Below are 24,452 nucleotides of genomic sequence, written 5' to 3' on the forward strand. Positions count from 1 at the left end.
TTAGCCTTTTTTTTCTTTTTACCTTTTTACCTTCCTGCAATACATCAATTTTATGAGAAATTAAATAAGATCGTGCAGCTTTGCTATACCACTGGAGCACAGAAAACTGTACTAATGCAATATTAACGCAGGGCTTTGAAAAGGACACAAACTGGTGCTGATATAGAACATTTTTGTTTCAGTTTCCAGATGAATGGTTTCTGAGGCTTCCATTGTTTCGGAGACCTGCAGGCAAGCCACAGATAAAATATAAAATGCATTCATGTAAATGTGGTGCTGGAGTCCCTATAGCATCCCAAGAGAGACAAATGATGCTGTAACTCAAAGTTAAGCCGACAGCTTAGATGGTTCTGGCAAACTTTAGGACATATAGGGGAAGGAGTGCGAGGAATGTGCATTATCCCCATCATTCGAAGCAACATCACATCACGCAAATATGACAGACTTAAGGCGAGAACGTTCAACACACTCACGCAAGGGGAGCATGATAAAGATGCAAAGAGCTGTGGTGCATTGCTAAGTGAAAACACACACACACACTAGGGGTGAGAGTGAGGGGGAGTAGATAAGTGGCTGTGACAATCTAGCTGGAGGGGAGGGAAAGAAAGCCAGAGTGATGGGAGTTGGGCTGAACTAATAGTCCACTAGTGGCTCACACTACACACAGGCTGTCTGTCACACACATATTCTATGGCTCTTTACGCATCACCTAAGCATTTTCTAGCACGATTAGTTAATAATTCAAGTTCTTTTCTCATCAGCTGTATGTCTGAACTCCATTTTGAATATGTTGAATGATTCGTGAAGCTGTGAAGTTCTAAGCTCAAACAGGCAAGGGTGAAAAAATTCCAGGAATTCCCTTATAACATGTACATATTTATATTTTATAGGGTTCAGGAGCAAAATGCTAAATCTAGATAGTTTTTCCCCCTCATTTTGATCACCTGTCAGTTCCCACCCATCAGCCAGCACTCCCACGTCATAAATCAGCTGCCAGTGGGGATTGTACAGACTAAAGTGATTCCTCTCAGACATTTAAAACCAGCCATCACTGCTTTTCCCCTTCCATACAAACAAGCTTAGAGATGCCCATGATTTGGTGGTGTTGCTGTGATTGACAGAGGAGAGTATGCCATCCCTTCCACCGAGGGAGTACAACGTATTTTTACTATATCAGTCTCCTATCCATGCGATGGCTGTGACATTGTTGAAATTCAAATTCATGGTCTAGGATGAATGTTTTGTTCTGTCATGCTGCTCTAGTGTCTTTTAAAATGGTGTTCAAAATGTGTTTCCAATTTCCAATGAGACTTTTGTGTGTCCAGGTAAAAACAGATAAGAAGGACCTCTATCACTACCACAGGGGATGAAGACATTTATGAAATGTTCATTTACATAAGAAAACAAAAGGGCAAGTAAGCTCTTTCACTGCAAACAGTTTTCAATGTTCAGTTAATAAAGCTATAGGTCAAAGAGTAGGAGCAAGTAAGCCAGTACTGAGAGTCACGGAAAAGGGACATCAGAGCTGTGAGTGAGAAGGTGATGCCAGGTTCTGTAAGTGAGAAAACACACCGCAGACCACACAACAACTCTCAGAGCAACGTTGCAACCAAAAGGTACTACAGAATAGCCTATAGATCAGGAGTCACCAACCTTTTTGAAACTGAGACTTCTTGGGGACTGATTATTGTGAAGGGCTACCAGTTTGATACACATTTCTGAAATAACAAATTTGCTTAATTTACCTTAAATTATGTTATTATTAATAATTAATGATATTCATTTATATCTAGTCATCTATATTTTAATATTGTCATTTTTAAATTCAAACAAATGCAAGTGTGATTTTGTCAGGGAACCACCAGCCACGCTTCCCTCTGAGGCTCCAACTCTCACTCAGCCTCTCCCTGCGCTAATCACATGCACCTGTTCCCCATTACCTTTCCCCTTAATAAAGTCCTGATTCCCCCTCACTCACGGTCAGATCTACTCGTTGCCATGATAAATCTACTGGTCTTTCTACCACTAGTATTCCCTGTACTTCCTGGCTCCGCTTCGGAGGAAGCGCTCAAGATAGTTTTGCCTTTAACGGTTCACATTGCCGATCATCCCTGGACTACCTGCGTTATGAATTCTACCCGCATTGGGGTTTATACGCTCTCCGGTTCGTACTTCTCCTCAAGCCTCTGCCTTGTACATGTTCAGACTAAATAAAGACACAGTGTTTAACCATACTCCGGTTTCTGTCTCTTGGTCGGTCCATGACAGATTTAAAAAAGAATTTAAAAAAAATTAGATTCAGCTCACTGGTAAGTGGCGCTATGGTGAGCTATTTTTAGAAAAGGCCCGTGGGCGACTCATGTGGTCCTTGCGGGCACCATGTTGGTGACCACTGGTCTATACACACACAGAAGACCTTAAATAGAGCAGGGATTTAAAGATGTGCTATAGTGGTGCAGAAGATACAATTTATAATAAAAAAACAAAAAACAAACAGGATTTTAAAAGAATACAAACATCCGATAAGTGTTAATACAAGCTAAACACAACTGTGAGGAAATACCCTTGAATATTAAATGAAATGCTTATGAGAAGAAACTAGCTCATTAAGAACTATGAGGGAACTCTCTGTTGAAAAGCACATACAAAGGTATAATTTAAAAGTCAGTCCTGTCCTGTTTAATGAGACAAACCAGAAAACCACAAGTATTTTCTCAATTGGTCCATGTTTTGTTGAACAACAGCCTTTCGTTGAGTTATATACAGAACCCACCTGCAATCGCAGGAACACACAGCTGCACTCCTCACTTCCCTAAACTCACAGAAGCACAGCAGTCAGCAGCTCGGGTGGGATACAACGCTGCATACAGAATGCCAAAAATGGGCACTCTGTCATAGAAGATGTCTAAAATCACTTTAAATTCCCAGGTGGAAGTGTAATTAAACACTGTCTTTTGTGGCTAAATAAGGCTGCTGACCTGAAAAGACCTACCAGTGTAGTAGCACTCAGTGCGGTGCCCATTAAGAAGTGACAGGAACAATTTCCTGTTCTGTGAAGAGAGATCACACCAGCGTTTGAAAGTCAAGGACCTGAAGTGAGGCTTTCAAATAACATCATGATATTGTACATTTTTGGGTATGTTGTATATGTATTTGGGATATTTGCTGCAATAATGCGGCGGTAAAGATATGTAGAGAAATGCTCAATCATTATATTACTGTATTAAAGATGACTGTAACAGGTGACTGCTTTTTTTTTTTTTTTCTGACAACATGCATTATGCTCCTGTGATTTTCATACGAGAGATGGTAATTGCTCATCTATAACTGTTTCAAATGAGAGGCTGCAGAGTTTCCCAGATTTGTTTGCACATCTTCAGTTAGTGCTTCAGCCTTCATTCATTTTCATTGTGGAGATTGGGAACTGGAATAGGACATGAATACGCTAGAATACACCATGAATGGGACACCAGTGCAGACACATTCATATCCGTTTACATGCAATTTAGAGTAAGCAAGTCACCTTTGTGGTTTGACCTGGCTGAAATACAAAGCTTGCAAAACCCTGCAGTAACCAGAGGTCGGGATTGAACTGGTGTCCCTGGAGCTGTGCGGGATTAATGCTACCTGCCGTGTCACCACAACACCACATACTTGTTCAGATTATTGTAATATTGTAGAGTAATTTCACATTTCGACTGATTTCATTAAAAAATATTGCAGATGTGTTTCAGATTTTGGGGGTCCTGTCCTGTACACAGCTATATGGATACACAAACTGCATGATGCTAATTACTTTCCTGGTGCAAAACTGATTATCATCATCATTCAAGCATTTTTTTTCTTTCTTTTCTTTGCTGCTGTAACAGAGATATATCCCCACTGTGGGACGATTAAAGGTATATCTTATCATATCTTATGAGGTGTAGCTGGGCAAAGAAATCCCAGTTCTCTAAACCACAGAAAATAAGTGCACATGCAACTTATATAAAGACATTTTTGTAAAAAAAAAAAAAAAAAAAAGCAACAATAACAGCCAATAATGATTGTTACAGACAAATCCTAAAACAAGAGTCACATTAAGGTCACATACTGACACAAGGTTAATGTTAGCACATAATGGTAATATAGATTTTATCATCATTTCCAGAGCTGTCCCTGCGATCCCCATCCACAAAGATGTCCACTTTCCACCATATGTTCCTGTTAGTCATAATGAAAGCCTGGTCACCACTCAGATATGAATGTTAAAGAAAAGACTTGGTTTAACCAGAGCAATAAGCCGTGCCTGATTTAAATAACCCATAATGCAGGCTACCATCTGTAATAAAACAGAGCTTCATGGTGAGCCTCCTGTGTCACTGTTTTAAGAGCTGCCATCCTTTGAGCTCAGAGCAATAAGAAGCCCCAGGAAGTCACAACACTGTGAAGAGAAGTCATGCTTTTCACCCACCAGCATCCTCCAAGGAATGCATGTCTCTCATCTACAAATCAAAGCTAATGGCACATACTCCTAGTGACCTCATTATTTAAAAATAAATAAATAAATAATATAATACCACTCAAAAGAGCTGGGTTTAGGGGGATAGTGGAGGCATGATGTTTATTTTTCCCCTACCTCTTGATTTCTTATATTTGCTAGATTTGATGTTTTAGATATATTTAATCGTTATAATCATTTTAAACATTAGTCAGGACAGGCATAATTAAATCTTTAAAATAAATAAAGTGTCAAACCAGTGTTCAGCATATGTCGCAGCACCTTCAGAACAGTTGGAAACGTCTCCCAGGTGATTACCTGACAAAGCCTGTTGACATAATACCAAGAGCTTGCAAACCCGTTATTGAGACAAAGCGTGGTTATTTATTTTTTACATCTAAAACAAAAGATGGTTTGGATTTATATATAGATATAGTATTTTAGACTACAGACAGACGGACAATCTGATAAAAAAAAAATAATAATTTGCTTTCCCCATCCTACTATATTTATTAAAGGTGTAAAATACAGGAAGTAAAGAGAAATAGGTGTGTACAAATGCATGACTGCTATTATAAGTGTAAATAAAGCCGCTTGTGAATATTCACAGCCAAGTCAGCTGCCTGTATACCCTGTACATTCATCCTGACGTTCTCAGTTTGCACTTGAGTGCTGACACAGATGACGATTTGCTCAATTCTGTGTCATGGAGCCGTGTTAAATGGTTGTGACTGTTGGAACGCTTCCCTTTATGAACTAATGCAATCTAATAAAATGTTAAATTAAATACAGAGACAAAGCTGTTTTGACTCTGAAAATGAGCCTGAAGGCCACCATATGAACACCTTATGAATGTAAGGTCATTTCCAACTGTGTGTCAGCGAACATCAATGCACAGAAAACTAGCCTGTGTTTGTCACAAGTGACGATGCACATGCAGCACCTCGGCTCCACTACCATATTAAACAAACTGTAAAATCAGCTCTATTAAAAAGATGGCTTTGTTTGGATTTAAAAGTAACTGGGGTGAAGTCACCCAGAATAAAACTGTGGCCTGAGCCTCTGGCCTGCACTGTTCTCCGACTCTACAGATCAGCAAAAATCTCATTATCCTGTGGCATCAGTCTCTGACTACCAGAGCAAAACCACAGTTTTAAACTGGTCCCAAGTTTTGGAATTTCAGGAAAAACAACAACGACAGGCTTTATTCATCAAGCTGTGCACAGTGCACTTAATTGTGCCAAATCATACCATTGAGATACATACTGGTAATGGGGTTTTGTATTAGCATATAAATGAAAACTAAAAGTGTGTTATTTCTTTAATTGAGTAATGGGTGCATGCTCATCAACTCTTCAAATCCTTTATATTACCTGCACAATTTGGGCTGTGCGTCATTGAAACTAAACGTATATGAGGGTAAACTGGGTTTGAAGAATGCATATGACGTAAATAAACACCTAAGGGGAATAGGTCGGTTTCTGTGCAGCTGAAGCTGATTCATAGCTTGTTCTCAAATAGCTGCTAGATTCTGTACATCTGCCGTGAATCAGATGCTCCACAAGCTTAAATCTGCACTTACTTCTGGCAAATCAGTGCACTTATCAGGATACTAATTGTAGTATTGCATAAAAAATTCTCAACAATGACATTAATTTGGACACAATTATATTTTTGTACTCCCTAAGCCGGGGAATATTATTACTGTACCAACTAATCAAAACATTTGCCAAATTCATTGCTTGACATTTTTAATAAATAGGTGCTCTAAGGAGAGGGGAGTGCTTGCCAACGAAAGCAAAAATACAGACCAGCTGTATGAAAAAAAGTGGATTTTGCACTGATGTGGGTGCAGGCATTCAATTAAACCAAGGAAGTGATCTAAGAACCAATTCTACAAATTGAATAAGCGTAAATGCTGCTAAAACTCTGGTTTAGGGTTTGTAAGAAAAGGCCTGCGCCCAGAGCCTGCACCTTGGGTCATGATTCTGTCTGGGTAGCATACAGATGTACTGTGTGTGTGTGTGTGTGTGTGTGTGTGTGTGTGTGTGTGTGTGTGTGTGTGTGGAGGGGCAGTATTAGAGTGAGAAGTCTGTATGGGGAAACATGGGATTCGTTCTACTTCAGACGCTAAGTCTGATTGACATTAGCAAGATCGCCAGCATTGATCGCAACTTTAAATTCTGCAGGTAACTGATCCAGTAAATCCTGTCCAATAAAGAATCGCAGAAACCCAAGCTAAAAATAGACCACCTATACCAACAGCAAATTAAATCCTGCAATACGCCTAATCGTTATTTTCTCTCAGTTACAGCGTTTGTATATACACCACGTGCGCATACTGGATCATGTTACCATAACAGACATGTTCTACCAGCAAAACATGGTGAAGCAAAGATTATTCATTGTAAAATTTTTGTGGCTTACTGCTTTGTAATATATTGACAATTACAGCAAATGAACACAAATTAACAGTTATCAGACACACAAACCTCAAAAAAAACAATACAACAAATGTATATTAGAAACATGGACACACTCCAAGTGTGGATCAATTCTCTTTCTGACTCTCCCCATGTACACACACAGACATGTTTTTATTTGCTAACGCCATTAAGGAAAAAAATGAGCAAGCAAAAAACCACAAAAAAGTGAACCTGCTTGACACCTCTGATCAAACAGATCTTTCAAGATTCAACACATGACATATGGAGGATATTGGTTGATATTTCCCCCTCACATTTGTGTACATTATTTACACAAACATTCCGGTAGATGTTCTTTCTTTAGATAATAGTGAATAATGATGGAGAATTTGACCAGAGACCTTAGACCAAAAGAGATTCGTTTAGACTTGAGGTTTTCAGGTTTTTTCGTGTTTTATAAGGCTCAATGCAACAGGAGACTTGACACGGATACTAATAACGTTCCACTTTCTAAAATCTCTTCCTTTATATTTCTTTTTTCCTCTTCATATGTCTGACTTACCACTAAAGTCCAAGTGTCTTTCATAGCAAGACTCAAAACATGGTTTCACTATGAGCTCTACAACTTTTTGAGCCTGCTGGTACATGTGCGGACCCACCCTTGCGTCACAAAATTTCCAGAAGTCACCCAACTTGTACCACAGATTAGCTCAACACGAATACCCGAGGCAGTTATCTTTAAACCTTTACCATTAGATATGCTGCTGAAACAGATGCTATCGTGAACTCGAATAGGAAAACCTGCAAGTGCCTCCTTTTCCAGTGCACTGCACGTGAATCAAGATTATGGATAACAAAAATATGAAGTTGCCAAGCTTTTCCTCGTGTACTTCTGCAGTACTTGTCACTTGCACAGCCAAAAGAGTTGCCACCTCGAATCGTCTTCAGGATGCAGAGTTTAAACAAGGTTTCTTTGGGGGGTCTCTAGTTTCTTTCCCCATTTAAAATAACTACATTTGTGCTTGATTGTGTACGACTGTGTGAATGTGCATGCAATTGAACTGGCAACCCATCAGGGATGTATCCATCGCTAAACGTGAGTAAGCAGGCAGTTTTGTTTTGATCTGTAAGGTGCATTCAGTGGACATTTAATGCCCTTTTGGGTTTTAAGATAAGACAAGATTTACCTTGATTCGTCCCACAGTAAGGAAATTTCTTTTACTGCATCAAAGAAAAATTTTATGCAAATATATAAAAAGAATAGAGACATACTATAGTATACTAATGGACATTTGATGCATTTTTTTTTTTAAAGACTAAAGCTTTAAAAAAAAAAAAGTAAAATCATGGTGACCTTTGTTTTGGCCCGCCAAGAAAAATGTTGGGGGGATGCCATTTGGAAAAACTTGTAACAAAAAAAATAAGCACAAGCTTCATGTTTCTCATTAGAGGTTACTGAAAGCAGTACAAGGGATTGGACTCTATTGTATAATAAATTAAATTGTTTCTCGTTGTACACACTGAACTAAACTTTGAAAGTAAATGTACTAAAAGGAATAAAAGTTATTCAACGTCACACCATGACAAATTCCTTGTATAAGTAAGGCATGATATAATAATGCTAATAATTATAATCAATAAAAGGTGACACTGGTTGACCTGGTCCTCAATAACCAAGTATGCACCTTTAACTCTTCTATAGGGTTACATATATACACTACAGGGAAAGTACAGTTTGCAGAAGCCTATCACAAGAATCCTTGGAAGAAGGTGTTATTTCTGAGACTGTAGACAGAAGACAGAAGACAGCAGGCCATTGCATCCACAATCCTAACCACGGGGCTGCTGTTGCACCCAGGTAAGCTGCAGTGAACAGTGGGGGGGTGTGGAGGGGTGTGTGGGTTTGGAGCAAACCTCCAACGTAACACTTACTTCCCAATGACCTCGCACAGCTCGTAAACGTCTTCGAAGAGCACGTCGTCGTCGGCCATGGTCCAACAACCAGACGGGACAATTTCCTGCCTGCAATGTGTCCACGGCGGGGAATATCACACTGTAGCGCTCGAGCTCCTCGCAGGCGCCTGTGCACCGCTCCCCAAAAAAAATCCTGCGAGCGGAAACAAAATGACGTGACGGATTTTTTTCCACCGAAAGAAAAAAAAATGTCCGTGAGTTAAACACACACACACACGCAGAGAGAGAAACGGCGGACGGAGTGGAGGCTCTCAGCCCGCTCAGTCTCTCACCCTCCTGCCCCACCTTAGGCTTGTTTTCCCGGCTCGCTTTAATGAATCCGCGGCGCCAGGTTCAGGCTCTATGGGCTTTATAAACAACTCGCCACATGTACAGCTCTCAACGTTTCCCTCTCCGTTCAAGTGCTTCAGCTGTCTGTCCTTCCACAAAACTACTCTCCGGCTCGCAAGAACAAGTCGCTTTTGGTGCCGAAATTGCAGCAAAGTGACAATATTCATCGCCCGGAGACGCTTTTGATGTTCGCACTCATCGCTTCCGCTACCAGACGGGACTCGCTGGATGTCCCTTTTTTCGTTTTTTTTTTTTTTTTACTCTCTCTGTCCCGCGGCTCCAGTCCGCTCTACCCTGCTCCTCTCAGCTCCACACCGCTCCGCTCCACTCCGCCCCGCCGCTCCTCTCTCTCTCTCTCTCTCTCTCTCTGCTTCCACAAATCCAGACTCCGCCCTCTCTAGGCTGGGAAACTGGACAACCAGGCGCCACAATGGCTCCAATGAAGCTGCTCGTGTTCCGGAACTACGACAGAGGAAAACGTGGAAAGCAGGAGCCGCAATGGCGTCTGATCTCTTCGGAGAAGTCACAGTTTCCCAACGTCTCTCACTCAAAAGCAGGACGTCAGTCGTTAATGAGCGGCGTCCAAAAACGCGTTTGTGTCCTGGGAATTTCGGTTATGGTCGCGATAATTGGATAGACATCAATCGGCACATGAACCACAAAACAGCTATATATATGTTTTTTTTATTAAGAACTTTTAAAACAGCAATTAACAGAGTCTGGTGGACAGGGCAACACTCAGCAGATACCTGAGAAACTATTCAAGCAATAAAAGGCTGGAGTCATGAGTAGTGATAGGATATGTTGTAGGCACCTGAGCATTATAATCATATAAAGTATGAACCTTCCTTCCCCAAACTCCCACCATGAAGTTCATAGCCTTTTATATAGGATGCCATTTTCCCTGTTCCAGCATGATGATGTGGCTGTGCACAAACCGAGCTCCATTAAGATGTGGTTTGGAGTTTGGAGCTGAAATATTTAATTGTGCTACACAGAGACCCTTAATTTCACTGATCACCTTGGGGATGAACTGAAAGCAGCGTGTATCTAAGGCCTCTTTACTCTACATCAGTGCCTGACCTTATCACTGTTCCTGTGTCCGACTGGACAAATCTCCAAAGCTACGCTCCACACTCTAAAACTCTTGAGAAATAAGGACCACCTTTATGTTTCTCAATAGGTTATGAGCTCTATTGTACAATAAATTGGATTGTTTCTCTTTAAACTCAACGAACACGATCTTTCAACAAAAATATAACTATTAAGTTATATTTCAGAGTATTTTTTGTAAATATTACATCATTATTAGTTATATTAATATCAAGTATTAGTTTTAAACGTTAAATCATAATTGAGAGGATCCATGGTAACCTTAATTCTAATATCATTTTTGATATAATGCAACATTTATTTTTATCCCACAGCCCTCAATCAAGTACGATTTTGGGCTTCTCTGTTCTCTGGTGGAAAGCTTTCTCAGAGCAGAGTTAGTGTAAATGCAAAGTTGAAACTGTATTCGGATGTGACGTTTCGGGGTTTACACACTTTTGACCGTGTAGTGTATGACGTTAGATTCCATGACTACAGGGAAAAAAATAATGAAATAATTCACAGTAGGCCAATGCTGCTACCTGCGCAACATTTATAACACTATCCAGAATTCATAGTAGATCTGGAAACTAGGGACTTCCATTGTATAGCACGTGTGAAAACATCTCACAATGCTCATCTAAAACAGTCGTTGGGCAGCTTTTTTCTTTTTGTTCTGAAATGAAGCACAACATACAATTTGCTAGCTACAAAAGAAACTGTAGTTTATACAGGGGTGTATGGTAACTTCCCTTTAGATACTTTAAAATGTATGAGAAGGGCTACAGTGTAGTTCCCTCTGAAAGCATTGAAAATAGTAAGGCCTATTCTTTTGTTCCTGAAATACGTTCCTGATCGTTGTATTGGCTATGTCTAATGCCTGTGCAATGGCTGTGATTGATTTTTCTTAATGTTTTAAGCTTGCTTTCTTTCCTCGGCTTGGTTAATTATTAAACAAAATAATACGAAGAATACAAGAAAACAATAAATGGACACACTTGGTCAACAAGAAACACACGTCAGTCAAATATTTCGTTCAAATGATCACTTATTAAAATGAGTGGGCTCAAGCAATAGGTGTCATGTTCTTGTTTGGTATACACATGTAGATGCAAATAATAAGACTATGTCAGCATTTTTGTGAGACCTTACAAGATTACAGATAGCGTCATAGATAGAGTCATTGGACCAGGAAAAGATCAAGCTCAAAGGTCCATTTTAAGCAACCCAATTTAAAGTGCAATTATACGCATAACACTGAACGTGTTCAAACAAGTTCATCATGAGTTGGAGAGATGATTCTGTGTTTGCTGACAAAGACATGACAACCATGTAGAAGATGTTTTGTAAATAAAAGCAAACAGATCATCTGCTGATGTGTGCTGATATAGCCCGCACAGTTTAACATTGCTGTTATCAACTAAAGTACTTTATACTTTATAGAGCACAAATTTTCCTGATTTAAAACCCCTTGAAGATCTATATTCATTTGGGGGAAAAATAATTTCCATATTCTATACTTCCTTAGGATTCCAGTTTAGATAAAAATGTATCTTCATTTTGGATTTTTATTGTAAATTTGTCATGTCTAGACTGTTCTATGATTCATATATAGAACTGGCATATTATTCTTCAATTAGACTTGACATTAGGAACTTGGATCAATAAGGCCTGTAGTGCACAGTAGTATGTACTTTGTGTGCTTGGATCATTAAGGCCTGTAGGAATCTTGTAAAGTAAAGAGCAGTAGAAATGCTGCTGTAATCCTCTCACATTCATGATGCCAATGAATCCTAGATGAGAAACCCCCGAGTCCAGACAGATGCTTGTGCTAACATGAAAATGGGTCACCAGTTTCTCTGTTGAACAGCAAATTTGCTGCTTTTGTTTTCACCAGTTTCTGAGGTACTCACAGATACAGTAGTCCATACCACAAAAAAATTCAGATTGACTGTTTTTTTTTTGTTTGGTTTTTAAATCCTAAAACTTACTCAAATTCAAGTAAAACAACTAGAACTAGAATAATGTGTGCTGTCTGGGAGTGGTATATTGCAGTATTTTTAAGGCATTGATTTTTCTTGCTGATGACAGGTTCTCTGCTCTTGAGTTAATTAGATGGGATTTTTCTTTTTTTTATTTCTGCCTGGCACACAAGGATCTCAACAAATATTGGTCAAATAATATATTTACAGACATTAACTGCACTCATTATATCTATATAAAAAATTTAATTAACCCCATATGTATAGGTCTGGAGCCAAAATAGGAATGGCAAAACCTTGTTTATTTAGACTTGGGTTTCAGCCATTAGGCTTGAACAAGGCAGTGTACTTTTAGTGCCAGTCCCAAGCCCAGATAAATGGGGAGGGTTGCGTTAGGAAGGGCATCCAGCAAAATGTGCCAAATCAAATATGTGCCACAGAATTTTATACTGGATCGGTCGAGGCCCGGGTTACCAACGACCGCCACAGGTATTGTTAGCCCACAGGGTACTGGTGTAAATTGGGCTACTGTTGGCCGAAGAAGGAGAAGGAGAGGAGGAAGACATCTACAGTAACAGCAGGAAAAGGAGAAGTGTAGGAGAGTGGAGGTTCAGGTTGGTACTTTAAATGTTGGTACTATGACTGGTAAAGGGAGAGAGTTAGCTGATATGATGGAGAGGAGAAAGGTGATACTAGGGGTGATACTGAAGAAAGAGTACAGTAAGAGTGTAGTGGAGGTGAAGAAAGTTTTTGATAGGTTGATAAACGAGAAGCTGAAGAGAAGGAGTCTCCTCTGAGAAGGAGTGTGCTGGTACTTATCTTTAAGAATAAGGGAGATGTGCAGACCTGCAGTAACTACAGGGGAATTAAATTGATCAGTCACACCATGAAGTTATGGGAAAGAGTAGTGGAAGCCAGAAGTTGATAGAAGAGGTGACCATCTGTGAGAAACTGAGAGGACTACAGATGCAATATTTGCTTTGAGAGTGTTGATGGAGAAGTATAGAGAAGGTCAGAAGGAGTTGTGGTATTGTATGAGGAAGTCAGGTGTGGCAAAGAAGTATGTGATGGTGGTGCAGGGCATGTATGAGGACAGTGTGAAAGCAATGAATTGTGCAGTAGAATGTACAGACTGGTTTAAGGTGGAGTTTGGATTGCCTCAAGGATCGGCTTTGAGCCCTTTCTTGTTTGTAGTGGTGATGGACAGGTTGACGGATGAGTTCAGACAGGAGTCTCCCTGGACTATGATGTTTGCGGATGATATTATGATTTTTGGCAAAAGTAGGGAGCAGGTTGAGAAGAGCCTGGAGAGGTGGAGGTTCTTGCTGGAGAGAAGGGGAATGAAAGTCAGTAGGAGTAAGAGGTGTGTGAATGAGAGGGAGGGCAGTGGAGTGGTGCAGTTGCAGAAGAGGTGGATGAGTTTAGGTACCTGGGGTCAACAGTGCAAAGTAATGGAGAATGTGTTAGAGAAGTGAAGTAAAGAGTGCAGGCAGGGTGGAGTGGGTGGAGAAGAGTGGCAGGAGTGATTTGTGATAGAAGGGTATCTGCAAGAGTGAAAGGGGAATTTTATAGGACTGTGGTGAGACCTGCTATGTTGTATGGTTTAAAGACAGTGGCATTGAGTAAAAGACAGGAGGTGGAGCTGGAGGTAGCAGAACTGAAGATGTTGAGGTTTTCATTGGGAGTGATGAGAATTAACAGGATTAGAAACGAGTTTATTAGAGGGACAGCGCATGTAGGACGTTTTGGGGACAAAGTGAGAGAGGCCTAAATGAAATGGTTTGGACATGTGCAGAGGAGGGACATGGGGTATATCGGTAGGAGAATACTGAGGATGGAGCCACCAGGAAGGAGGAAAAAAGGAAGGCCAAAGAGGAGGTTCATGGATGTGGTGAGGGAAGACATGCAGGTAGTTGGTTTGAAAGAGGCAGATCTAGAGGACAGAGTAGTTTGGAGACGGATGATCCGCTGTGGCGACCCCTAATATAAGTGCCCGAAAGATGATGATTTAGATTTAGGTTTCAGAACAGTATGTTGTTGCTAAAGATTCACACATTTTTATTTATTTGTTTGTGTGCATTTTGTTGCAATGCAGAGACAATTGTTTACCCTCAACTGTATTCATTTTTGGCACCTAACTTTAAATGCAAAAGAAAACCAATCGCAAACTCTTCGAGTTAAATGAGAAGCATGTTATACAATGATTAAATCTGCTACTGGTCTGTGAGTGATTAATTTACAGTTAGAGACATTTTACATTTACTGCACCCACATTGAACCCACACACATATAGGCACACGACACACACCGAATTGAGCTCTGCAGTGATGCATACCAATGGAGGAGCATACTCAGTGATTCTGCTGAAAGAAGCCAACCTTTAGTAAATAGTTAAAATTTCCTTAGATGCATATAAAATATGTCAAATATTCACATGCCACTGTTGCTGGTCTGGAAGTCTGCTTTGTTGAGATAAGGTATTTTTGCTGATTTTGTAGATCCTACAAATTAATTTTGCCAGTGGCGCTCCTCCTGTCAAATGCCGCAGCTGATGCAGCCTCAACCTCTGGACCCCAAAAAGCATAATTCTGCTAAACTTTAGGTGTAAAAGATAAGTGCTTATAATTCAGGCGCTATATGTATTTAGACATACTATTGTCAATGATAAGGTAAACACCAACAAGGTCCTCCATACTGTACATCTGACTGCAGTTATTTTTGAGGCAAGAGTACTGTGATTAATTTAAAGTTGAGACTGTAAAGTAACGGTCACATGAAAAAAGTAGCTCAGGTGTGTTTTGCAGCCTAAGGCACTAATCACTAATAAACTTCTTGGTTTTATTATTCTGCTGATTCTGCCAGGCAAATTCTTCATATGCCAGACTTATGCTTATGAAATACATCCATGCCAACTCTCTGCACTAGTAATCAATAGATTTGAGCCTATATATTATACATACAGTTCAGTATCTTGTAAGGTAGTGTATCGGAAGAAACAATGTACTGTAGTATGCAAGATTTCTAACCCAGTCAGCAGTAGAAAAATAATGAAGTAGAACAGTTTAGCAAGCAATAAAACCAAAAACTGTAAGATTAATAATGATGTTAAATTTCAACAAATCAGTGACTGGCAGTTAAATAAGAAAATATTTATTGTAATTAAGGTTAAAGAATAAGAATGGTTTGGAATAAGTATGATCTTGTTTGTCAGTTCTCTGTGGTATTACTGTGGTTTATTTCATTTTACCCATACTTTGTTTGAATAAAACGTTTTGCATAATAATATTTACCAAAGCTCTTGTGTTGAATTTTGCCCTGTCATCCCTCAAGTGTAGAATTTGGAGCTCAAACAATGGTGCTTGAAATAATGAGGTACACAGTACATTGTATGCTTAGAATAAAATGACTGAATGATAGAATGATTTTCCTTCCCTCTGTTTTTTATATTAATTCTGGTTTAAACCCAGCAACATAATTTCAAGTTCAAGTTCAAAGCTTTATTTATCCCCATGGGGCAATTGATTTAAGCTGTCATCATGGTGCTTCACACAATCAGAACACACATACAAATGTTAAAAAATAAAAAAATAAAAAATAATAATAATAATAATGATTTATCTAATTCAACTGGATTTGTTACATAACCGTATTGCTTCCGGCACAAAAGTAAATTTGTACCGGTTTGTGGAACATTTAATTGAATTTTGCTATATTCCACCTACAGCACTCGTTTAAATTATGCTCATTCTTTCATTTGATGCCTGTTTAAATAGATGAGCTATAAGATAACAAGTTCATTAGAAATATTATTGCCACTTTTCAAAATTGAGATAACACATGCTTGATTGAGAATCTATACACAGTTGAACATATACAGACAATTTTATTTTTGCAGTGGGAAGAAATGCAGGATCTAATTACGTGCTAATACTGTATCTGAAGACCAACACCACAAGCACAATTAGCGGTAATTCTGACTATTCTGCTAATAAATTAAATCAACGTGTTTATAAATCAACGTATCATATTGATACATGATCCTCAGACAAATGTATACCTCCAGTTGAGTTGAGAGTTTAAGCAAATCTAAGCTATATCTAACCTATTTGTCTTAACCCATGAGTTGCTGTACAGGAAGTGTTTATAGGCAGAAACCTTAAACTGCAGGTATATAAGGCAAAGGAAAAATAATGATTCCATACCCAGTGGGTAATTTACAAAAACACAGATGAATCTTGGTTCCTCCTTTGTTAGTTAAAGGTTATGACTTTAAATCTCATGGTTTGGCAGAGATCAGCTATTTCAAGTATATCGCCTAACATATAACTCCAGATAAACTCCAGACTTAGACTGTAATACAATCTGAACCGTATGAGGTGTTAGATAAAAGCATCTTAAAACAAATCTCTGCTCACTCATATCAATGATTGGATTGAATCCTGTTTTATTGTTAAGCCCATTTGAGTAGAATCGTAGCGAATACAATGTAAATGTAATATATAAATACCTCACAGCATGTTATCATGTTGCACAAGATTACAGAGGAATACAAAGAAATCTTTTTAAGCTCTTAGGAATAATTCATGGTCAGGGGTGCTCAATATCAGCTGAAGAATCTTTGTAAAATGTGTGTGTGTGCGTGCGTGTGTGTGCGTGCGTGTGTGCGCGTGTTCTTCTTGTCTTTTAACTGGCCTTATATTTAATATTTCACCAGTGTACTCCAAACAGCATTCACACCCATTTTCTTTTGCATAATCAAAAACATTGAAGATAATAATCAGTAATGTTCCCCAGGTCATACTGTTTTTTTGAGTGCTTTCTGGGGTTAGTTTTCACAGCACTGGAGGTCATGGATCTCCTTTGGTGCTAATATCAAAGCAGCACCAGAAGGGCTGGAGTGTGCTGTATGGCACAAAGCCCTCCATGTTCTTCATGTAGCAGTGTGTGTTTCTCCCATCCTTGTTATCAGAACTGTTCTGATCCCCGTATCGCAGTAGAGCACTTTGGACTGTCTCCCCAGAAACATGTTCCTCAGTAGGAATCCGGTCTGGCTTATTTAAACATGTCAGACTGGCCATGGCATCAACAGTCAGGCTTATGTAAGCAGGAGTCCTCATTAACCAAACACCTCAGCACCAAGATGGATCAGCCTGGGGCCCGTAGAGCCCAGTACTGGTGTGCTTGTGCATATGTATGTGAGTCAATGATAGAAATAGGCATAGAAACAAAACCTTCATGTATTTTGCATGAAGCACCAGCTTTTGTTTTTCATGCTGAAAAGACCTATAAGTCTATGTAGCCTAAAAGCCTACGTATATAGTCTATATTTCTTGCTGGACATTTATTCAAGCAGAGCATTAGCCCTTAGACTGAAGCTCTCTTACTGAAACACTGCACATTCTTTACATGCTCAATTTCATTCGCCCATACGAACTTAACAGAGCAGTGTCAACTTGAAACACGGGTGGTTTATTTTAAGCTATGTTTAATGGCCTAGTGCACCCAACTGAAAAGAGTCAACAAAAAGTTCCCAAACACATTTCTTTCATTCTGCTTCTTGCATTTCTTTTGCGCATTGCAAGAAGCAACTTTGATTGCAAGGTATAGGCACAATTTTAGGAAAGCAGCCATTTTTATGTTAATGTTTTGCTAAATGAATCTAGAAAATTCTCAGAGCTCCTTTGGTTTTGTGAAGTAGACATCTAACCACACTAAATAGGAAATATTTCTGCTTGTTTTTTGTGGTTTTTGCTTATTCAGTTGGAATAAGGCAAGTAAAGGAAAGTGATCTGACACTTGTGGGAGGAAAAGAGTACAACCCTCCAACAACCTGCTCTACCAGGTAACACAATAGTAGCATTGCCTCTAGGCCAGTGTGTAGTAGTGTACCTACGTCAACATTCTGAGTCTGCTCCCACATGCAGCCTACAGAAAGGATGCGTTCACTGAGTGTCAAGTGACCATATAAGTTTCCCACTTGTTTCATGTAGCAATCTAATACAGACTATGAAAAAGTGTGTGCAAGGCAAGATGTGTGTTTTGGCTTAGTCTTTGAATTGAGTTAAATTATGAATGGAAATAAAAGATTATAGCTAGTTTTGCAGGTTCTACTACGGCATGGTGACTGCACAAATGACTTACTGAATGTAATTTAGCAAAGGGGAGACAGGATCATTAGCTGTTCTGTAATGAGATACATGTATTATTCTGAGGTTGATGATCTAAGCGTCTGAAGAACTGAGATCTGTATTACTATATAATCCCTACCTCTACTGACGAGATCATTTGCATAGGCAATACACTTGGCATAACATAAAAATGTAAAGCTTCCTGTCTATCACATACACTACTATATAAAAGTTGAACACTGGGTACAAAACAGGAGAAATGTATCCATCCCAGGACACCATGCACACATGTGGAAATCTGAATGTTTTAAGACAGTGGAAGGAAAACAGAGAGCCTGCAGGAAACCCCATAAGAACATGGTAAAACATGCTAACATCTGTACAAACTACAACCCAATGTCATTATTGAATTGCAATGAGGTAGCAATATGGGATTATTTTGAGGTACTATTAGAATTTACCAACTACTTCTTCTACTTCTTTCGGCTGCTCCCATTAGGGGTCGCCACAGTGGATCATCCGTCTCCATACCCCCCTGTCCTCTACATCTGCCTCTTTCAATCCAACTACCTGCATGTCTTCCGTCACCACATCCATAAACCTTCTCTTTTCCTCCTGCCTGGCAGCTCCATCCTCAGCATTCTTCTACCGATATACCCCATGTCCTTATAACACTTGTAGGTTATAACATAGGCTACATTTCTGTAAATAATAGAATTGTAAATGTCATACAATTAATACAAGTGTCATATAAAAATGTATATGCTACACATGCATATTCGGAATGCTTAAAAAAGACCCTTTAGAATTATAGTTAGATTGTTTTTAATTAAATAATGAATATTATTCAGTCTATTTTACCTATTATTTAGCTCTTTATTCTCTTACTTCTTGTGGTTAAATCCAACGCATTAATAAAAAGAGTTTCATGATGTTTATACGGCAGTGTAGATTGCCTCCCTATTACATGATATTAGTAATGCTAGTGGTGCTGGAGGTTCTTGAAGGTCATGATGAACCTATACATTTCTGGCTCAAGAGAAATTGTGTTGGAACATTTTTTAAATGTTTATTTTCTCGGTGAGCCACCTTAGGACCTATTTATGACCTAACTTATAAACTTTCAAAGTTCTAAGAAATCCACCTAGTGTTAGCACCTAGTAGGCAGTTCCACTGGTTACCCTGGTTACCCTGCAGGTCCGTTCTGCTTTCTGGAATACTAACAACACCACTACAATAGCCTATGGCTATGACTCCAGTAAGCCCTAACATGTGCGCTGCCCCCTTGTGGACAAGATCTATAAAGCTGTAATTATACACCCAACCATTCTGAAATCCATAAAAGAACACAATGAGATAAAACATTAAACACCACACAAATCCTAAAGATTTGTTTGCTTGTTCATATTTTGTTTATTTGATCATTTTTTCAGCACCCAATAGAATACCTTAATATGTAAAATTAAATTACTTTTAAACGTATGGTCTGCTGATATACACACACAGAACTCATTGTGTCTAACAGCCAAAGGTGGAATTACAAATATACAAATACTGTAGATTTTTGTGGTATCAGTAATTTACTTCACTATTTATTTGAACAACTTCTTACTCTTACTCATTACATTTTTTTTGCACAAATATCTGTACATTTTTTTAATTGAATTTTTAAACCAGACTCGTTACTTTACTTTTAATCTATTTGTTGACATGATCAGTATTTCTTCTTTTCATTGCACACCATTTTGCACACCGCAGCCCATCAACCTATTTCTTGTCATTGTGCGGCTTTTTCAATCTACTACTGGTGTATCATTTGCTGGCTCTGACACACCACAGGTGTAGACTAGTTTACGAAGCTAACATTCAGCAAGGCAGAAGGCAACAAGATGTTTGGGGTTAACAAGGAGGAGACAGAGGGAGTCAGTGATGTAAACTGATCACCTGATCATCATCATCTTTTCTCTGCTTGTGTTCTATATGATAGTTGATCAGCCTGAATACATTTATTAGGTAACAAAATGTAAAATTATTTTGTATGAATATATTAATGATATGAGGTCCAGTTACCAGCATGACACTAAAACAGGTAGTAGTAATGGCTAGTTTTTACTTAAGTACATGTCAGAGCCCAAATTTCTTTACTTTAACTTCAGTGAAAAAGTGCAGTCAATACTTTACCTTTTTCCAGAGTCTTTTAAAACATGAGCATCTGTACCTTTTACCTGAGTGAAGGATGTGTGTACTTTTGGCACCTCTGCTAACAGCAAACTCATTTATTTGACACATGTTTATTTGATGAAACATGCAGTTTTCTTGTGTTTTGTGTGTTTTCTTTTGTAGGTATTTATTGAAGTAGTTGTTAACAGGAGACAGCTACTGGCAGCATAAACAGTGTGGAGGCACAAAAGAGAAGATAAATTTTTGTTCCTTAAATGTGCATGGTTTTAAACAAAGTGATTAAATACCTCTGAGATTAAAATTTTTAGGCTAGGTTTTAAGCTGCCTTAACTATTGCCATGTTCTGTTTTGACTTCCTGCATGTTTTATCAGATTATATTATTTTATTATATTATTTATAAGCTTCTATGGTCTAGCGTTTAGGATGCGGCGCTCTCACCGCTGTGGCCCGGGTTCGATCCCCGGTCAACCAACCCCAGCCACTCTTAGTGCTGGTCCCAAGCCCGGATAAATGGGGAGGGTTGTGTTAGGAAGGGCATTCAGCGTAAAAACATATGCCAAATCAAACATGCGGATGGTCCGCTGTGGCGATCCTTAATGGGAGAAGCCGAAAGAAAGTTTATTTATAAACTTCTATAAATCTAACTCTTTTAACGTTATCTGTGAGCTTGGTAAATCTATTTGAACCTTTTGTCAAATTGCACAGGAGAGAGTTTTCCTTTCAGAACTATCTCCATCATAGTTAAGTTTAACTCTCAGATACAGTTGAGATTTAATTGCATGTTTAATTCTGGCAAGGGATGAGTCAGCCTGACTTTTTCAGGTAAAAACACAAAGCATCAATGCTAGCTTGTTAGAATTCCCTGAGTGGACTGACAGGATAACCTGTCTGCTGTAGGCCCTGTGGCACAATTTGTGTTAATCATCTCTTATTTGTCACAGCAGTTCAAAAAGTGGCCTTTTCATCAAACACAGCACACAACAGTTTTTTATGCTATCCTTTAATTGGAAGGAATATAGTTATTGTGTTTTAGGTGGACTAAAAACATCTCAGCTTTGTGCGTTCGCTTGCAGGTGGTTATACGCAGATAAGCACTTCCTCGGTTGGGGCAGATGTCAGGTTGAGAACTTGTCATGGTGTGGTCTGCACCTGCTGCACCTGCACTACTCTATATGGTTTTGTGTGTGTGTGTGTGTGTGTGTGTGTGTGTATGTGTGTGTGTGTGTGTGTGTGTGTGTGTGTGTGTGAAGCTTCCTGCTTAAACACATGGTAAATTCAAATATTGTACTGTATATATACAGTACAGACCAAAAGGTTTATATATATTATATATACAGTACAGACCAAAAGTTTGGACACACCTGCTCATTCAAAGAGTTTTCTTTATTTTCATGTCTATGAAAATTGTAGATTCACACTGAAGGCATCAAAACTATGAATTAACACATGTGGAATTATATACATAACAAAAAAGTGAACTGAAAATATGTTATATTGTAGATTCTTCAAAGTAGCCATCAAGAGAATGCCAAGAGTGTGCAAAGCAGTAATCTAAACAAAAGGTGGCTACTTTGAAGAACCTACAATATGACATATTTTTAGTTGTTTCACAATTTTTTGTTATGTATATAATTCCACGTGTTAATTCATAGTTTTGATGCCTTCAGTGTGAATCTACAATTTTCATAGTCATGAAAATAAAGAAAACTCTTTGAATGAGAAGGTGTGTCCAAACTTTTGGTCTGTACTGTAAAAGAAAATAAATAAAACCTATCAGCTCAGTGCACCACTCCATTACCAATTTATTGTGAATGCATTTTGAGATGTCAGTTCTGGTCCATTTTTGATTTGATTAGTGTAAACAAATTAAGCATTTTCAACATATTCATTTTCATCATTTTATTATATAAACATATATAGAGCTCAGTCTTATACACCAATCACTTTTCTCAGACAATAAACCAATAGAAGTAAATGCTAACATCCAAAAAAGATCTAACACTGTACTTTTCAAAATAGTTTTATGGTCTTTTGGTTGCTGTATTTTCTATCACGTTTGGCTTCAAGCTCTGGGAACAGATGCCAGGCACAAACCTCAGAGCTGGTTGTTGGTAGTTCTGTTATGACAACAAGATGAAAAGCTGTAGCAGTGGCAGAATAGGATTGTTTTCAAAGCATAGAAATTCCCACACGAAATCAGTCTTGGAACGTCACAGTCCTGTATGTTTAGGAAAACACTTTTGCAACTATTAGATACTGTAAGAATCTAAAATCTCATAACCTGATGTTAAAATGGTGATTTTTCACACATATTCCTTAGAATACTTTCCACCAGAGTGAAATGCAAGGACTGGAGTAAAGTCAGTGGCTGGTTTAAGGTCATGTTCGAAAAACACATTTGTTTTGCAAGAGAAAAGAGATGTTTCTGTTAATCCCAGCTTTCTACCTTATTCTTCTGTAATAAAGAGGGTGCCAATTAAACCAATCAGTTGAATGTATAGGAACTGGTTGAATAGAGAAGAATGTAAATGAAATAAAATCACATTTAAAGGGATATTCCTCTCTCTGGTACACACACACATTGCTTGTTTATTTGACATTCAATTTCTTTTCTTTTATTTATTTATTTGACAGTTCATGTGACGTAGAGATGCAGCTTTGTATGCTTTGTGTGTTTTCATTCTTAAAGCACTTATTCCAATTAAGTTGTATAGTATACATGCACACACACAAACACACACACACACACACACACACACACACACACACACAAGACCCCCACACACACACACACCCAAACACACTTGAGCCCACACTCAAACACACACACACTTAGAAAACAACAAAAAATGTTGCAAGGTTTTACCAACAGAATACATCTGGTAATAATTTTTGTGATATACATGTTGCATCACAATGATGAACTAATTAATACAGTAAAAATGTGTATTTGTTTAAAATGTAAGCTTTTTTTTACCCCTGTAATTAAAACACTTAAACACTTTTAAACACTTCATTTCCTAAATCTCATTGCAGTACTTGAAGGCAAATATTTTCTGATGACTCTCCATTTTTCTGATTCTTAAATCTAAACTGATCTCTAGGGATCTATGCGACAAATCTCTTATTCCTATATTTAGCTCCATGTTTTTCTTCAAGCCTTAGAGAGAGAGAGAGAGAGAGAGAGAGAGAGAGAGAGAGAGAGAGAGAGAGAAAAGAGAGAGATGTATGTTGGATTAAAATGGGTGCAGGAGAAATGCAAAATATTTGCTATTTTCATGTGAAATGATGCATGCTGAGACAGCAATGCAGGAACACCTGAAAGGAAGAGGCTTAGTGCTATAGGTCAGTATTTATATTTATAGTATTATATAATAATATATGTAATATTTAAATTCTGTTGTTTTTTGGCTTAAGGGCTATTATGATATGGACCCCTAGCCATTTGAATTAACAAAAAGAGCCTCAATTCTCAAATTAATAGATTCCACATAGTCAGCCTTGATGTATTGATCAAACATGCAGTGGGAACATTTTATCCTAAAGAGAACAACACTCCTCTAAGAGCAGGCCACTTATTGCAGCCCTATGCAATTAAATTAAGAGTCAAGCGCTGACTTCGCTTGATAATCTGCCAAGGTTTCTTCGGTGGTCATGTGAAGAGCACCCCTAGAGGCCTATTGCATTTAAACCTATTGATACATTTCTCTATTTAAACCTCATAAAGAAAGCTCTGGTCATAACATCCACTGTGAACTTTAATATTATTAGAAATTATAAAGTGCTTTATAAAATCTTATTTTTTTTACTTAATTGCACAGCTTTCACAGCAGCAGAATATCGATATAATGCCAAGAG

General features: G+C 38.5%; 1 protein-coding gene across 13 annotated transcripts in view; it reads right to left on the bottom strand.

The window, feature by feature from the left end:
• Positions 1-9,560, bottom strand: part of caska (calcium/calmodulin-dependent serine protein kinase a) — a 132,206-nt gene extending 122,646 nt beyond the window's left edge. For 6 of the 13 annotated variants that reach the window (XM_046844696.1, XM_046844693.1, XM_046844689.1 and 3 more), the window contains exon 1: positions 8,839-9,560. In XM_046844696.1, coding sequence (XP_046700652.1) covers positions 8,839-8,897 — 59 coding nt within the window. In that variant the 5' untranslated portion in view covers positions 8,898-9,560. The remainder of the gene's footprint in view (positions 1-8,838) is intronic. The other 7 variants (XM_046844694.1, XM_046844690.1, XM_046844685.1 and 4 more) reach the window with 2 other exon arrangements.
• Between the last annotated feature and the right edge of the window lie 14,892 nt (positions 9,561-24,452).

The sequence above is a fragment of the Silurus meridionalis genome, chromosome 3, assembly GCF_014805685.1.
Source record: "Silurus meridionalis isolate SWU-2019-XX chromosome 3, ASM1480568v1, whole genome shotgun sequence".
Taxonomy (NCBI): Eukaryota; Metazoa; Chordata; class Actinopteri; order Siluriformes; family Siluridae; genus Silurus; species Silurus meridionalis.